The sequence below is a fragment of the Fringilla coelebs genome (genome assembly GCF_963513975.1).
Source record: "Fringilla coelebs genome assembly, chromosome: Z".
Taxonomy (NCBI): Eukaryota; Metazoa; Chordata; class Aves; order Passeriformes; family Fringillidae; genus Fringilla; species Fringilla coelebs.
The window spans coordinates 12,882,436-12,901,090 of NC_140031.1; the positions used below are offsets into that span (position 1 = coordinate 12,882,436).

Here is an 18,655-nt window from a genome sequence, read left to right on the forward strand (position 1 = left end):
ATCAATAAAACTGAATTCAAAGCAGAGAAGCATCTGTTTACAACTCTGAAACTGATAAATATTTCAAACAATGTCTTTGTTCCTACCATGTATTAGCAGATATTCATCATAGGAAACCTGAAAAAAACATCTGGCTGTTTGAGAAAACTAAGCTCAGACTCCACTATATTTAGTCATAGATTAGAAGTTATTTTTTATACATACATTACCATGAACTACAAAGTAGCTGTAATAGAAAAGGATCTTTCCCTCACTCTGAACTGTATTTTTGTATTCATAAATAACCAACTAAATAAAGGTAAAAATTAGACTGTAGGCCCAAACCACCTACAGGACCAGAGAAAAACCCATAAAACAACAAAATAAGCTAAGCTTTATATACACATCGTACAGCCCCGTGTGCTAAAGACAGGGATGTGTCTGAACTGGGATAATCAACTTACAGTCTTCCTTTGTCACCACATAGAGGCTGTTTGGAGGGCTCAACCCACCGGCAGTATAGGCTTGTAGTTCCAGCTGGTAACTCGTTTTGCCTTGAAGATCAAGTATTTTCATAGACTTCTTTGTTAAGTCAGTGATATTGTTAACTTTAAGTTCTGGATTCCCTGTTTGTTTGGAAGCAGTAAGAAAAGCATAACTTCGTAAGAAAGGATTCAAGAAGACAACCTCAGCTTTAGCAAAAGTGTCTTGAAGTGAGCAGATGAAACCAGAAGAACAGTCTGAGTAAAGAAAAACTGAAATAAAGAAGCCTAGCAATGCTGCTTGCTTGCACAGCACCAAGCTGCACAGGAGTGTGGTGCTACTGCTGCAGATTGACTACATTTCCTTACCCTCTTATGAATATCAGTCAGGCTTCAGTCCTGACAGGACAGGCACTGGTAGAATATACCCTATTAAAAATAGCCATGTAACCTCCCCACCTCATCTACAGGGTATCTGAGCACAGGACAGCATGACACATTGCCACTTAGTCACTGCATTACTTTGTGGCCTCAGTGAGACAGGGTTTTCTCCAAATTTTGCTTTATATTAAAAAACAACTGGGCTAATCCCACAAAGGCATTTTAAATGCCTTTGTCACATATCAGGAGCAAATTATAACAGTGAATAATGCAACTGAATTATTATTAAAGCATCTTTTTATTAAAGGGAAATTAATTTATTTAAAAATAAAAAGGAAAGATATAAGCAAGGAAGTTGCAATCCACACAAATAACTTACCTGATTCTGAAAGTCTAGCCTTTAAAGCATCTTTTTCACCTTTTGCAAAGGAAAGAAGATAACCTTTTAGAAATCCTCGGCATTCTTCAATAGGAATGTCTTCCCATTTTACCAATATAGAATCTGAAGAAGTTTCTTCAACAATAAAATTTGGTGCTGTTTTTGGAGCTGTAGGGAGAATTATGAAGGAAGAAACTAGTAAGAAATTACCTTATCATAAAATGCTGAAACCATTTAAGTATTTAATCAGTTTTATTTTGGAGCTAGCACTTTCCAACCTTTTCCTCAAGACTCCTCACTGTAAAGTACGTGTGAAAGTCTTAGCAGGGGTCTAGAAAATTACAGCTATGTTAATAATTACTGCAATATTAGCTACTAAGAGGTGCTAGAAGAAAAATTTCTCTTTTGTCAACCTTCTTACAGACCTATACATGTAAATACCCTTCTTCCTGCAACAAACCCCAAAAGATTGTATAAACCCTCAGAGGATACATATTAGCTTTTACAGGCTTTAACTCATAGCCTGCCTTAAAACTAAAAAAACTACACAATTTTACCACCTCATCTTAAAAGAACTACTCTTAGCAGTTTACACAAGTCATTATTCCGATACCTGAAGACTACTGAAAGTGTTACAGCAGATAGTGCATACGGCCATGTATAATGTCAGGACTCAGCCTGACATCAGGCTTTGATCCAGCATAGCTAACTCATCTTTAAGAAAGCATCCATTTTTCTCTTGATGGTTATCTGTCCAAAGGCAAATCTGAAGTTTTAGAATGAATCTATGCTCTTATGCATTTCTCAGTTCCTAATAAGTTTCTTCTGCACATTCAATTCATTTTTAGTCCCTTAAAGTCTTTATATCTTGAAAGCTTCTGTCTGATCTGTTCATAACACACATGGAAAACTCTTCTGGGAAACCTTTCAGAATTTTTGCAGAAATACAAGTGGCTGAAAATTGAGTTTCTGGTAAAATTGCCTTAACCTCACCTTTAACCTTAGAAATGAAATAAACAACACCATTTCCAAAGACTCAGATTATGTCAGCAGTTCAGTTTTCTAGGCAAACTATTTTAGCAGAAAACACATTAAACTTCAAAGTGAAATGGGTGCTGTAGTTACAATACAATACAGCTGTGGTGTTAAAGGGCAAAGTCATGTCCAGACACCTGGAAACAGAAAGCATTTGGACACTAATGCATCTTCAGGCCAGCAAAGCTCAGCGCTGGGTCAAACCCCAGTTACCCAGACAGGGTTGGTGTGGGACAGAATACAACTGCAATTCTCAAAGTGGTTATGCTCTAGGATCTAGTTTGGATCTTAGAAGTGCTTTCAAACAGAAATCTTATGGATACTTTTTACATTTGTGAGCTGTACCAAATGTTCTTTGAAGTTTACTTGGATTTGATGAAAAGTTGTCTCCTCTTGTGTAGAAGGGACCACAGCCATGTGGTTCAAATTATGGCTGTGAATTGCTGTGACACTCTGTGCCACCACACAAGCTGGAGACCACAGCGTTATTGCATATGCTTGGAACTGCAAGTGGCTGGAGAAATGTGTTACAGTTATACACCGAGAACAAACAGAAGTCAGTAGTACTGCATGGAGATTCTGGTTTCAGTCTTCTGCCAACATTGAGCTAAAAAATAGACACAGACTAAGTTCACTTTGCAGAGATCCTGAATTATAAAGGTGCACTCACGCAGCTCTTTCATATACCCAGTTATGTTTTTCAACAACTGATATCCCATGGATTTGCAGCCATACAGAGAAAAGTTGTATCTCACGCCAGGTTTGAACAGAGCTGCAAGAGAAAATTGTTGTAAGAATATTTCACTTCAGAAGAATCATGCTTTTAGATTTCACATGATGCAAATACATAAATGTGTATTAAAAAATTACAAAGTATAATGGTATAAATACCATTCCTACTTGTAATTTCTACAAATGCTATGCCATCAGATGTGGTTTAGAAGCAGTAACCAAATCTAGCTCCCAGAGAAAGTTTAGTACTAAACAAAGAGGATTCAAAACAAGCTACTCAAATTGCACAAATTGCCCTTTCCATGGGGAAACACAAATTGAAGTTACCAGAAATAATCCCCTTCCTTTCCTCCCACAGCAGCCATGTAGATCCTCCCTCCTCAGAAATACAAATGCATTTTGAAATAACCAGGCTTACTGGAGCAACAGTGCAAAAGAGATGCAGAAAACTCTCAGAACTGACAGTGAAACAACTTAGCAATGAACTTCAGTCCTGAACTGACTTTAAAAAACAGATAGTCATAGTATTTATGCTTCCCATGTCTTTGGTGGAAGCACAGATATTTGATGCTATAATGTGTAAATAATTTACCACTTTCTGGGACTTTCGCAAGTCGCGCCTGTACACTGCTTTCAAGACTTTTTCTAAACAAGATACCACTGTGAAACTACACAGAAGTCAACTGGGTTTTGCAAGAGTTCAGGTCTAGCCTGAGGGATTCTCCTAGCAGGACTACGAGCAGAGGTGGATTTGCCAGCTTGAGCCCAGCCCTAGCAGCTGGATAACTCATAAAAGAGTCACATGCTGCAAGAACCATCCCAGTGAAGAACTCAGGAGTAAAGGAGTGCATCACTGGACAGCCACAGTATTGTCTGCTTAGAAAAAAGAAATCTCTACCTAGCACAAACAGAAACAACATGGACACAGTGTTGTAATTACAGACAGAAAAACATATTGCCCCTATTCTTTCAGGTTCCACTCCCCCTCAACTTTCCTGTGTACACAGCTCCAAGTTGTTACCTTGAATGGAGACTTTAATACTAAATTCCTCTAAAAGGCAAATATATACCCTTATAGAAAGCAGAGAAAAAAATCCCACATCTTTAATGGGTTCTCTCTTTCCTCTTCTGCTGCTACTAGTCCCACCACAGCTGAATTTCATTTCCATGATCTGCCCACCAGCATCTAGAGACCTGGAATGTGCCCTGTTCCAGGAAATTTCAATAGTTGTCAGCAAGCCAACACATGGAGGTCACACTTAAAAAAATCTGCCTCATGTAAAAACAACGGATTAGTCTTCTCCCATCCTGAGCAGCACTGTTTATGCTTAGAATCCAAATAAAATCCCTAACTCTAGATTAACCATTATGCATTAGGCTGAGTTAGGAAATTATGGTGTACAGCTAGAAGAGGTAATTTTGGAACAGTTAATAAACACAGGATGATAAAAGTTAAGTCAAGACTGGTTTTTGGATTTGGCAAGACTGTGTAAAAAATTAAAATAAACACAGTACCAAGAAGAAATACATTTTTTTACAGAAGTACACAGGAATCAAACAATCTGCAACCTACAGCTTCAACTGCTCTCATTCCACTTGCTGCTCAGGATCTCAACCAGAAAGACTCACAAGAATATATTCTGACTTACCAGATTTTATCATTGCATTTGTTGTATTTGAAGGAAACTTCTGCCAGTCCACACTACAGGGTTCAGACCCGGATGAATGACACCATTTTACTATGTAGCCACATGTCATGTTGGGGTAAGAATCCCAAGAAATATTAATTCCATTCCCCATTGCCACGGCCTGATCTGTTGTGACATTGTCTGCAACAAAGATGACACAGAAATCCATCAAAGAGCAGACACTTATCTAAAGCCCAAGATGAATGAAAGCCTTCCAGCCACAGCACAATGGCTTTATAAACGGCAGTCATTTCTAGGGGCAGTCATTTCTAGGAATGAGAGAGGCACGAGTGAACTGAGAATTTGAAGCAGTGCACTCAGCTGAGCTTTCTGGAGTGCTCAGAATCAGACATAGCCTGCAGCAAATCCCTCAGCCAGCCTTAAATACGATGAAGAGAAATGCAGCAGCTCAGGACTGGCTTAAAAAGCACTTTTTCAAGGTAAGGATTCACAGATGTCAGGTTCAAATATGAATTGACACCAATCTGGCAGGAGCCTCCAGCTGTAAATTCCTGCTGTCATTTCATCAAATGATTTGCTTTGTGTTTCTTGCAAAGTGTCTTGCTGTCACTCGCCCAACCACAGACAACCATTTTTCATGAAGAATCAACAGCAATAATCATGTCCCTGGTGAACTTTATGGAGGCTTCAGTCTACCAAGGGTAAATTATACAAGAAAGAAAAAAAAAAAAAGGCTTTGCCTTAGTCTATTTTTCTTGTTTCTGATTTTCAAAGGTCTAGCTGCCCATGTGAAGGGATCAGATCTGGGAACAGCTTCTGATTCCTGCAGCTGCCTTCCATGGCTGTCCATCACATGGGACCCCGCAGAGCTAAGGGATGGTTTCCAAAGGCCACCATAAAAGGGGTGGCCCCATGACAGATCTGCAAAAACAATCTCAGGGTTTCAGTTTTCCTTTTTCAGTGTTCTCATTAATGCTCCCCATTGAGTCTATTATTTCATTTTATTAAAACCATAAACTAGGGAAGGCTGAAGGGCAAGGACAGTTTTTAAGAATTAGTGCTATGAAAACTTTACTCTCACAGATGTGCTGCAAATGTCAAAGGACTGTCTATTGCTAAATAATCTTAGCATACAGTTAAGTGTACAATTGTTTTGTAGCTTGCTCGTGGCAAGAAAAAGACACATGAATAATAAAAGCAAATCAACTCCACAAGGGCTTCGATCTTTCCCCAGAAAAACTACTATGCATCCAGTGAAACTACATTTCTGTGATGCTGGAAAAGATCATATTTCTAATTAGCAGACTTTAATTTTTCTATTTGCAGAATAGAGTTTTTTACTGACGGTAATCACATACTGTCTAAAAACCACTTAAATACACTCCACCTTATTTTCTGAGCTAGATGACTAGAAATTCACCATGGGCCATACTGCTCATTTTGGTGTATTTATAGCTGCAACCTAGACTACAAGAACAAAAAACTACTAGCGCTAGAGCACTACTGTGGTAGCGGAGCCTGGATCAGCCAGATTATATGCCTCAACTCTCTACAGAGCATTGTTCAAAGACAGTGAAAAATTAATTATGGCAGTGTATCCTTTGTTTGTGTTTTCAGTTTTCATAAACTCCAGCTTCAGACCCTCTGCTCTCTTATTCACATTAAAAGCACTTACAGACTGCATACAGGAAGCAGCCAGAAAAGATGTCTGGGCAAAAATGTCATCCAGTTCTTTGAATGAGTCATCTTGTATGACTCCAGTCAGTGACTCAATTCCTATACCAACTTGGGAGCAAATCTTTAATGAGTACAAGTTGGGTAACACCAAAGGGAACCTCAGACATCTAAAAGAAAGCTATAAATGAATGCAAAGCTCTAGCTGCCATCAGCTCTCCCACACCACAAACCTATTACAGAGACCTCTTTGACGTCTAGAGCCTGACTCTCTCTGCTGAAGGAGAGCTATAAAAGCACTTCAAATCAACTTTTCCCTCCAATGGGCAGACTAAGAATATACTACCAGGTATTAGCATCAGTGCTGTGCTCAGTTCTGGGCTCCTCAAGACAACAGAGACATGGAGCTCCTGGCATGGGTCCAGTGGAGGGCAACAAAGATGCTTGACAGGCTGAGGGAGCTGGGCCTGTTCAGCCTCAACAAGAGCCAGCTGAGAGAGGACCTCATCAGCATCTGTCAAAGCCTGCACGGAGGGGACAGAGGAGGGACCAGGCTCTGCTTGGTAGTGCCAAGCAATAGGACAGAAACTGATGCACAGACACATGAACATGAGGAAGAACTTTCCTGTGCAGTGACCAGGCACTGGGACAGATTGCCCTGAGAGGTTGTGGAGTCTGCCTTATTGAAGATACCCAAGCACCATCTGGACACAACCCTGTGCCGTGCTCTGGGATGGCCCTGCTTGGTTGGCCTGTGGGCCCTTGCAACCTGACCTATTCCGAGATTCTTTGTTTTGGAGGAGCACAAGAAACATTGTATTTCTCACGGTTTTCCTTTACACAGAAACAAACTTGTTTTTTCATCTCACTGGGAATCTCAGCCAGAACACGTTTCTTCCTATGAGAGATGGCCATGTCTTACCAGAACCTGAGCTGCCAGACAACCAGTTGTGACACTTGCTCTCCAGGTGGGCAAGGAGAAGCAGACCCATGAATGATCCTGGCAAACAAGTGGAGACTTGTAATTCTGTTCTCCCTGCAGAGCATTAGCCAGATATGGAGCTAAAGGTTCGGTGTGCAGGGAAGTGTGGACTCTCAATAACTACTTTGCAATATTATCTACTCTGCAAGCTCAGTGTTAAGAGCAGAAAATCATTATCTGGCTCAGCTATTTCCCTTTACAAAGCCCTCAGCAAGAGTAGCAGTGTTTTAATTGGGAAGCTAAAGTCCTACCTCCTTTTCAAATACCGGCTCCCTAGCACAAGAATGCCAACATTTTACCAACCAGTCCAATTAATATTCTCCTACAGAGCTCACAGGCACTGAACTGACAATTCTCGCCTTAAAAAGCCACACAACACCTCCAAAACTTCTGAATCCCTTTGGCATGTAACACTTCTCAGTGTCTCAACAAGAACACATAGAAATACACTGAGCTCCCTAAATACCAGGGATCCACGCCAATGCTTTTGAAAAGCGCAAATAGCTGTAAAGACTGCACATTATCATCTTTATTTTATGAAAAGAACACAATTAATTGGTGAGACACTACTCCAAAAGCAAAGCAGCATTTGTTCCCCCCACCCAGCAGATTTGCGTGGGGAAATAAACACAAACAAACAAAGCATTATTTTTCAATGAACAAACTCTCTTAGATATTCCCCAAGCTTTGAAGGTGTTTAACTCTCAGCTGGGAGCACTCACCACTGGGAAGTTCCACGCTTGTTATCCTTGAAGGGGGCGATGAGCCCGCATGGTTTCTGGCTACAACGCTAATTACACAGTCACTTTTTCCAAGTTTTATCTCAGTACTGTTTGAGGGTTCAGAGACTACTTTACGCTCCAGCAGTCTCTCTAGCAGGTAGCAGGACACTTCATGAGACACTATTTTTCCATTGGTTTCAGAAAGGGATAAGGGCTATAAACAGACAAAGAGTGCATTAAAACCAAAATGCAATATAAAGAAGATGACACAGGATAATATGAATTTAGTGTTCCTGATCTAGTCTGATGACTGTGTAAGATTATAAGGCAAAAAAGTAACTCAATGTGACTTTGAGAATTAACATGTAAATTCCTAAGTTTTTAATTTTCAACTCAGATGTATAAAACATTTAATTCTTCATGTGAAATGCTTCTCAAAGCAATGTTGAAATTATAAAACTTTAATAACATTCTTATTTGGGGAAAAATATTTGTCTCAATAGATGGTTCTATAAAAAGTCAAGAAAAGCGGTCTGGCTTATTGACTATAAACTTCACTAATTTATAAATGTTTATATATGTTTATAAATGTATAAAGGTAAATAGTTTTTTGTACAGTTACATTACATAATATTTTATGTGTTCTATCTACCTTCCAGAAGACTATTACGCTTTCACCAGAAGGACTTCTCTCTCTCCAGATATCCGGTCCTCTTGCAGGAGCTAAATAAAAAAATAAGAGTGGTAGTATTTTTCCCCAGTAGCACAGTAGACAATTTACCATCTATTGAAAAGTTAGGATTTTTTAGATGACTAATTTTAAAATACGTATCTTCACAAGTTCAACATTTTATCATCAAGAGTTAGATGAACTTACGGGCTTCTGAGGTTGTCTGCTCCACCCCCCTGCTCCAGTCACTCCACCTCCAGAAGTGATCAGCAGACGAGCAGCGCACCCTGAGCTGGTATTTGGTGTCAGGGTGCAATGCGTTCAGCTGAGCTGTATAAGTTGAAGATTTCCGCCCAGGTAAGGAGACATTGTGCTGTTCAAAATTTACAGAAATTGACATGTGTATTTTTTTCTCCAAAATTACACTGCTAGTCAACACCTAAAAAGGTGAGGGGTTTTGCCCCCCAAAAATACTGACAGTGTCAAAGCTGCAGTCAAGCTCTATGAAGAAAATAGTGGGAAAAAAAATGTCCCATGCAGTCACCCAAAACAAAAACTTCAGAGATCCACCAAAATAAAGTTCTATACAGAGAGAAATTGAAGCATACAGTAATGTGCGGGAAGGAACAGCAACATGGATGATTCTTCTACAGGGTGAGCTCTGCACACAGGAGCAGGTGGCTGTTTCCCATCTATCCCATTCAGTCCCTCTCCCATATGCATCAAAACTGCTCACATGGGGCAGTCCAGAATTCTGGTGTTCAGAACCCACTCCCACGGAACACATGCACATCAGACTGTGGGGACAAAGGTCTTTTTCCTATGAGACGTGTACAAAAGTTCACTAAAGACAGTCTGCTTGAGCAGGACATTTATCATGCAGTCTGCCGCCTTCATTTTTCCTTCAGAAGACATTATCCAGGTCCTACCCAGGTGATCTCAGTTCACAGCTCTTATGACAGGACTAGTCTCTCCTATTATTCTTAAAGTTGTGTGAGTTTAGAGAGCATTTCAATTTCACAATTACTTAAAGAAATCCTAAGCCCAGGAATATATTTTACTGAATCTAATTATAACACATGTGCATCACAGCTGCCAAAAACTGGACTCCAAGTGACTTTAAGATGCAACTAATTGTGCATTTCTAAAGCCAAATGACAACTTGAAAAATACTAGAAAAGCCAACAATCTCTCATGCAGATGAAAATGCTTCTGAAAACATTCTGAAAATACCATGTAAAACCCCATAGCAATTTCACAGCTACTTTTGTGACAGAGAACTTCTGGAGTTTTTTTATTAAGCAACCAGCAACCATATAACAAAGCTATAAAAGCTTTCACCAAGCTATTTGCTGCATACAAAATATCTGTGGGTGAGGGCTCTGATACAGGTGAAGGGAATCAAACTGCTGTGGAAGTGTAAGTCCTGACCGTTTTCCACTATAGCAGATGACTGATGCAGTAGCAGAGTTCACAAATGAGTCCATGCCCCAGGTTTTGAGCCACATATTCCAAAAATATCTGAGTTCCTTTTGCAGTACCTAATCTCTGGTATTACTTTACACATGTTATTACACACAAAACATAAAAGCTTAAGGCTTCTGCACTTATTAAGTGCTCTGAAAGTATTTTAAAATACTTTTAGAGAGCATGCACCCTCTTATTTTGGAGCCATGTACATAATGATTATCTTCAGTCTTAACTGCGTCATTTCTTTGGCTTAATTTGCGATATTCAAGGCTGTGGTCAACAGCTGTGCCCAGCTAGCATCTACGTGCAGAGGGTAACAGAATACTGCTAAAAATCAAACAAGCATTGCAAAAAGAAGCCTCTGAGGTTAAGGTGCTCAAATTAAAAATTCAGGCTCTGTGCACCAAGACCTACCTGAGAATTCACTAAGTGCCTACTTGAAATTGTCAGCCATAAATGGGCACAAAGAAACGGGGGGTAAACCTCAGGCCAGCTGAAAAGGCACTTCTCATTAGGCTTCCCCAGTGAGACAGGTTCCCCCACACCAACTTCATGCTGCAGAAGTTATTCCAGGTAAACTGGAGTTTACCTACTGATACATCCCATGGGAGAATCTTTCCCTATCCTGCCTCTGCATCACTGACATATGAGCAGGTTTAGCAGCTGCCTCTTAGGGCCACATGCATGTCAACTGCTGACAGCAAACAAATGAACTGTTCTCTGAGGGGAAAAAATAAAGGGAGAAATTCAACTGCATACTTCAAGATCTGAAACAGCCAGTGTGGAAGTCTGCAGGGCAGCAATGCATCCTGGAACAAGAGTGTGTTAATAGAGCTTGCACCAGGAAGGACAAAGCACACGGACTATTACCTAAAAGATCAGCATAAAGCACTATGCACCCCTTTCAAGTACCAAATAACGTGGTGCATAATTTGGCTTTTCTCTAGTGTTCAAAATAAATAAAACCCAATCGACCAACCAACCAAAACAGGCAATAACAGAGATGAGCAGGAATTTTTCTTACTTTAATAATGAACTTCTACTCATTACTATGTTAATGATTTAATAAGACCATCAAAATGAAGCTCGTAGTGAGAAATAAATTTGAAATGTGATTAGTTCCATAAAACAGTTTAGCATTTGTTTAAAAGCAAAAAAGCAATTGTTTAGCATTTGTTTAAAAGCAATTCTTACCAGTTTTCTCTCAGAGTGGCTACTGCTAATTTCAATTTGACACAGAAGCCTGGTCTCAGCAAAGCTGCCATTCATAAACCAACGCAGTTGGATGCTTGTAGAGTTGTTCCCAGTAACAGTTAACTTTTCTGGGGCTTTTGGATGAACTTAAAAAATAAAGAAAAAACCTTCAGTTACAAGAAAAAACCCCATTTACTATAGTTCAGAAAAATCTTATTTTAGAAGATCAGAGAGACTCTGAAGGATAGGTGTTTCAATCAGCAACTGGGAAAACTGGTGCTGGGAAAGCACCTGCAAGCACTCTCATTCCTGACTATCTTCTCAGCTATCAAATATGGAAACAGATTTACTTGAGACTGAGTGTACTGCACACATGATAGGGAGTTGAGACACAGAAAAACATTTTTCCTCCTAACTGATTTTATCAAAAGAGTGAAACACCAGCTATTTCAGATGACCATAGGTGATGGACTGAACTTTGCTCAACTTCTGTGAACTTTTTAAATTAGTACTTAAAACCTGCAGACCAGGACAAAGGAGGATTCCTAAATGACCACACCCCAAAATTCCCTTCATAGAATTTTTCAATAATATTCAGCACTAACATTCACAGCTATCAGAGAAAAAAAAAAATCTACTGCTGGATTTGGTCCAAATACCATAAGGAAATATGTACTGTGCTTTGGGAATTAACTGGACAGTGCAGGAAAGAAAGAAAAGGAAACAAATAGGAAACAGCAGCATATCACCTGGGTGTAAAACAGCCCAGTTAATGATTAACAAAAACAAATTATGCTTTTCTCAACTCTGTCAATTTACTCTGACAATTCTAATCTCAGGCTAGTCGAACTGGGACCTGGACAAAAAAAAAAAGTATTATTCTCATATTTAATTCAGTTTCTTGGAGAACAGCAGAATACTGTAACCAATAGGAATCCATGAAATCTCAGCTGCGCCTGTGGAGGAGAAAAGGGTGGTGAAGGCAGCACTACAGAGGTGGTCATCTTCCTTTCCTTTTTTAAACTAAAGGTCTAAATGAGAGAAGTTACTTCTTTCTCCAAACCCTGACAACAGATGATCAAGGCTATTACCAATGGAACACAATAGTTCTGATGTACTTTCTGTCTTTTCATGTTATTTTTTTTTATGCTCCAAATCCTGCTGCTGTAAAACTGTGTAATATTTTGTTGTATAAGCGGACACTGAAATACAGGGTAATTTACATACAGTTTATAAACTTACACCTAAATTTTAATTGTTGATGTGTAATAGAATATGAAACAAAACAAACTTGCTCAGAGAAGCTGTGGATGCTCCATCCCTGGAAGTGCTCAAGGCAAGGCTGGATAGGGCCCTGGGCAACCTGATCCAGTGTGTGGCATCCCTGTCCATGGCAGGAGGTGGGGCATGGGGAGTGTGTGCGCTGTGCTGGAACTAAATGATTCTTAAGGTCCCTTCCAACCCCAACCACTCTGGGATTCCATGATAAACAGCAGGTGTCTATTTATTAGATCACATATTTGAATTTACCACACAGCAGTCTCTTCAACACTGCAGCACTGCTGTTGGCATCTCCCATGAGGCACAGAGTTCGTCTTTGCCTCATGACATGCCCTGAGTTGTTTTCAAGTTCAAATTATTGAACATGGTAATAATCTAGTGACAATTAAGGAAAATAATGAAAAGTATACCATGTCAGAGCTCTTCAAAGCCAAAATTAACAAACAGCATGTAGGAAACATAATTTTCCCTTTGTAAGTCATAAGTCTTACCTCTTTGAGTTATATCAACCAAAAGAGATGACTGTGCTTGCCCGATAGGATTGGAGACACCTAATATGAAATCATAGGTTTTTTGATCAGGCAGTACTGGAAAGCCACAAACATGGTCTCTGTTCACTTCATTGACTTCGCATGAAACATTTTTACCGGATGTTCTGCAAAGTAAAGAGAGGAGGGAAAAGCTTAGTTTTTGAGTAAATTAATTCCTAGCAACAATCACAAGTCTGAAAAGATGGTACAGAATGATGGGTTCAGTTCACACGGCTTACAGAATGATTTGATTGCAGAGGCATATCTAACACCACAATGCAGGCTAAAGTGGCATCAGTCATGACTTGCCCTGTTCTCACGTGAAACTCTCCTCTTCCACTAGCACAACATTTCCATTCTCTCACTTCTCAAAAGCCTGGAAAACAGGTAGGTCCTGTAAAACCACCTTACAAGTCACAGCTTAGATTCTGATTTAATGTATCTTTGTTCAGATCAGCATACATTTGCATTTAAAGAATTTTCTTAATTGCTTTGTGAACTAGTGAGATGCTACACACATTGTCTTTCTATAAGCCCTGTCAAATATGAACTCAGGTTTGTTACCTGGAATACATCCACTAGTCCTGGCTGTCTTTTAATCAAAAGCAGGAGAGGCAGTCTGATAACAGACAAGAACAGTGGTGCATCTATAGCATTAAAAACCTAAATTGTGTATCTGTACATATATGCATATATCTGTTTTAATTACAATCTGTGTAAGCCTCTCATTCAGTAGCACAAATTTAACATCTTCTTTCAGGCATTTTTACAGTGTTCTAGCTGAGCTCTGAGCTCCCACCACACTGTACTCCACAGTTCAGCGTGGGCTGACAATAAGGACCAGAGAATTTATCCTGAAATGCATCATATTAATCTCACAAATTTGGGCTGAGCAAAACAAGACTGGACAACTTTATTACTTATAAGATGAATATGGGCAATCAGTGACTGCAGCCCTTTCCTGTGAATACCTGCCCTATTTTGTCCACTTTTTTGCACCCTGCCCAGTGGATTTTTTTAGCACTGGCACTCTAGATGACATCTGTGACTGTAACTCAAACCTCATTGCCTCCAGGGTACTTCTAAGCCACCATGAGACTCCATTTCTCATCATTTTATGTGACTCAGGGCTGTCCTGGCTTCTTTCCCTGACTACTCCTTTGGAATGACACGAGAGCCTCCTCTCACCATGGCAATTTTGCTAACTCCTCACTAACTTCTAATCACAACCACCAAGGAAGTGGTTGCACTTTGCAAGTACTATTCCAATATTTCTTCTTTTTTAAGCCTTTGCATGGCTTGGCCTTAAAGACTACGTAGTACACTAGCTGACTGCTTCCTGTGGGTGAAACCACTGTTATGGTTTCAAAACAACCAGTTTGTCCTTTTCAATGTTTTAACACTTACTCTGCTTGGTCTAATTCTTAACGGCAGGAGAACAGATGGAGGCTAACTGCTGTTTTCCCTAGTGGCATTTAGGGAAATGCCCCATGACCTGTATTGCAATTATTTCTCAGTGAGCTTCTGTCTTCCTGCTTAGCAGAAGCTCAGTAAATGTCTGAAATTATCTGAAGTAGGTTTCATTAAAAAAATTAAAAATTAGTGATTGCCTCCTACTATCTCCCTGTATTTTCATACTGGTCTTGTTCTACATGTTGGCAGCAACCTGATACACTAAGCCCTTTATCTGATTGTGGGTTCATAATGGTATAAACCTTAGGGAAAGTTATCCTTAATTCCCACTGGAATTTTGCAGGGCTAGACCCGGGTTTTCCAAATTTAGCTTAGGTACAGCTTGCTGGAACTCTTGGAAAGTATTTTAGGCTCTAAGCAATCACATTTAAATAAGTATGGTGCAGTAAGTCCCAGGCAGCAATGGAGGTATTCCAGATGTATCCTTTTACTCCTTGTAGTGCTGATTAATTTTACCTTTCAAATAAACTGTACTTTGTTCTTCGTTCTCCATAGAGTCCACTGGGCCTGCCTGGTTTCCAGGTGCATTTTATTATCAAAAAGTTGGGTGTTTCACAGCTGAGGTCTTGGGGAATATCAGGAGCATCTGTAGCATGAAAGGAAACCAAAACAGTTAGCTGACGTTTTGCCATACTAGTGTGACATTTGGGTAACTGGCTTTCTGAAAGCATTGCTCTTTTTTTTTTTTTGCTGGGTCTAGATTGCATGCTTCAAAAAGACATGGCAACCACAGAAGTTATATGCTTTTAAAAAATGACAATAAAATAGATGGAAAATTATCAGCCCCGTCTGACTAACACTTGACTCTAGAATTCTAAGTGGGTGGGTAATCTGGCAAATCTCATACAAACATGTTCACAAGCTCCAGGCTCTGACCTGGAAGTGTTTCACTGAAACTCTGCCAGGAGTTTTCTGAAATTCTGAGCATCAGTTCAGCTGCTGAGCAATGCAGGAATGCTGTTGGCTGTGCGTCACATTTTCTAACATGCCAGCCCCACCACTGCTTTGAATTCTCCAAACAAGTCGTGTCAAGAAAATAAGTCCCTTTAGCATGAATTCCAAACTGAATCTGAAAATTAAAGCAAGCTCTGAATGGCTCATCCTCTTCACCATGGCTTTGGAAGCGTCCATTGTTTCCTTTCAAGTCTTGTTCTTTGTGTCCATACTAGAGCAGCATTGAGTGCCTTGCTGGAAAAGATGGGCAGTGCTCCCAACAGAGAGGGTAACCATGCAAATGTGAGACTAGGCAGAGCACTTATTTCAGGTCTTGTACACTTGAGATGTATGAAACTGGAAAAGTGTATGCCAAAGGTAGAGCAACTATATCCACATAGAGATATATCCCCTTCTCTCTGCCCTAGAGAAGGGGAGTTAACACACAAGGCAACAACGGCAGACTTAGCTCAGATTATGAGCAGTGAGCCAGAAAAGAACACTTGTTTTGCTAGACCTAGGCTTAACCAAAATGTTGTGTGTACATATTTACTTCCTTCACCTTTTCTTCCCCTCACCAGCAAGAGGACCATAACAAGACCTCTCCCCACTAAGCAGGTACTACAAAACGAAACACTGATAAGAAACAGACTAGGCATCCCAACTAAAAAAAAAAAAACAAAGAAAAAAGTGAAGGAAAATCCTATGGAATTGTCACAGCTTTCATTTTCAATCTATTTACCTGGAAGATTTTCCCACAAAAGCAAATTCACACAAATAACGTAAAAATGGTATATCCCTGAGAAGTAATAAAAGGCTGAATTCTGTTTTGCATTTCCTAGTGAACCCTTAAGAGACCAAGTCAATGACAGGATGCACAGGCTGGAGATTGGAACACATTTTCAAAATTACTCCATTTTCTCCTGTCTTTTTCCTCAACCCAAGGACCTTAAGTTCAAAGGCAGGCATTTGTATACAACAATAGGGAATGGGATTCTAATTAGCAGCTATTGGAAGATGATAACTCTGTGAGGAAAAAACATAAAAAGCTTTAAAGTGACCAATTATGGGGAAGGAGAATGAGGTACATTAAGTCATTTGTTTTAATAGGTGTCTGTTTCTGTACATATGTCTGAGCCTTGCATGGCTACACAGAAAAGACACACAGTGAGTCAGTATCTTTAAAGAAAACACTAAAAGGATGTTTTAGAAAAATACCCAGGAAATACTGCTTAGTTTGCTTTGCTGTAATTAGCTCCCAAGGAGCTTCTGCCCTGGATGAGCATCTGTTGTTGCTGCAAGTTTAACTGTCGTCTTCACTTGACTGATTGGTAAATGAATGTTTGCACTTACAGTTTGTTCTTACTCTCACCTAGTCAAGGACTATACTAGAACAGATGTAAACCTAAACTGATAGGGACTGGTAGAGACAGGGGTCGAATATTCATATGGCAATAAAATACTTGGCCTTCCAGATCATGAAAAAGTACCTTAGAACAACAGACCAATGAGAGAAGCGCTAGGGCAGGTTCTAAAGAGGGCTTACATGGGTACCTTCTCATCCTTTCATACTTGGTGTCTCCTCCATAAGCCAGCCTTTCCACAGTGAAATCAAACAAGTACAATCCCCAGTTCAATTTCAAAACCAAACTTCAAAACTTTTCTCCCCAGGAGGGAAAAAAACCACAAAAGTATTTTTTCCCTAGCAGAACCGTAAGAGTCTCAAAGTTATTTTGATTTTCCTAAGGTAAGTAATCATGATACATACATCCTACAAACACGACACTTCCTTCCAACCCATTTTCGAGTCTGCACACTACATTTGTTCCGCTGGTATTTGAAACACTGGCATTTAGCACTTTGATGGCATGGCTTCGACGGCTCAGTTGCATCATTGTATAGGATTTTGATCCATAAGTCATATTTGTTATGTGTTGATCTTCTTCATGGACACAACAAAACATCAAATCTGAACCTACTGCCACCACAGGGTCCAGAGGAAACACTCCACTTCCACCAGGCTCGGTATCTTTTCCTAGCAGAGATGGAAGAAAAACATAAAAAATAAACAAGAAGCCTCACATGAACAATTTGCTATACAGTGATAATCAGCTAAAATGTGACTGAGGAGCACTCCAATGCATAGAAATAAATATTTGTTAGGTATCATTAACTAGTGATTGCGTTATTTCTCTAATCAAAACAGTCTCAAAGGCAGCAGCCCATCACCACCTAATGCTCCTCCTCTGACCTTGGCTTAATTCTTATAAAGAAATAAAGTCCACGTGGTTGCAAGGGAATGAACATACCAGGGATCACTTCTGCTGGGCTCCAGTCACTCCAATCCTTGGGGCCAACGAACTGTGTTGCATTAATGTAACAGCGAATCTTCACATAGTGTGATGTGCACTCCAAAGGCATATCTGATGTCCAGTTCCAAGAAAGAATGACATCTTCATGAGTCAGTTTTGAGTAGTAAGTAACCTGCAAAGGTTTTGCACCAAGAAATCAACCAAGACAGAGCTTATGAACACCTGTTAATAATGACATATAATCTCCAAAGTGTGAAAAGAATGGCAAATTAGGAGAGGTAAATCATAAAATCCTCTTTGATTATTGGAGTGTTCTACCTAACTTTCACGAATTTACCTGGACAAAAGTCTAACTTGCTAAACAGCCCAACAGCTAGGTAGACTGTCAGCCAGAAATACCAGAGGGCAAACATTTGAGGGAGAGCAGGAGGATTCCCAAGCATTTAAAGAGGTAAACTGCACTCTGGGAATTTCATAGGCAGTGAAATGTTCCAACTTCTCTAAAATAAAACTCTTCTAATATTAGTCACAGGCTGCACATTTCATCTTTTGTCCATTATTAAAATTTATAGCACAGAGCTACAAACTGGCCTGGAAGAACTCAGGTTACAAAAAAAGAAAAAAGCAAGCTGAGCATTCAGAGACAACCAAGACTGGAGACACTGTTGGAGATATAGAGACAATGGTGTAAGGTATCTGTCAAATTCATAAGTAAGTTCTAATTCCAAAGTCCCTGTACTAGAAAAAAAAAAAAATTGCTGCGATTAAGTACCAACA

General features: G+C 39.7%; 1 protein-coding gene across 2 annotated transcripts in view; it reads right to left on the reverse strand.

The window, feature by feature from the left end:
• Window positions 1-18,655, reverse strand: part of LOC311165335 (leukemia inhibitory factor receptor-like) — a 47,161-nt gene that overhangs the window by 3,487 nt on the left and 25,019 nt on the right. For both annotated transcript variants that reach the window (XM_084225224.1, XM_084225225.1), the window contains exons 6-17: window positions 17,876-18,050; window positions 17,335-17,601; window positions 15,090-15,219; window positions 13,122-13,285; window positions 11,350-11,495; window positions 8,893-9,058; window positions 8,668-8,738; window positions 8,016-8,229; window positions 4,638-4,817; window positions 2,927-3,028; window positions 1,222-1,389; window positions 444-605 (exon numbers count right to left, since the gene is read on the reverse strand). In XM_084225224.1, coding sequence (XP_084081350.1) covers window positions 444-605; window positions 1,222-1,389; window positions 2,927-3,028; window positions 4,638-4,817; window positions 8,016-8,229; window positions 8,668-8,738; window positions 8,893-9,058; window positions 11,350-11,495; window positions 13,122-13,285; window positions 15,090-15,219; window positions 17,335-17,601; window positions 17,876-18,050 — 1,945 coding nt within the window. The remainder of the gene's footprint in view (window positions 1-443; window positions 606-1,221; window positions 1,390-2,926; window positions 3,029-4,637; window positions 4,818-8,015; window positions 8,230-8,667; window positions 8,739-8,892; window positions 9,059-11,349; window positions 11,496-13,121; window positions 13,286-15,089; window positions 15,220-17,334; window positions 17,602-17,875; window positions 18,051-18,655) is intronic.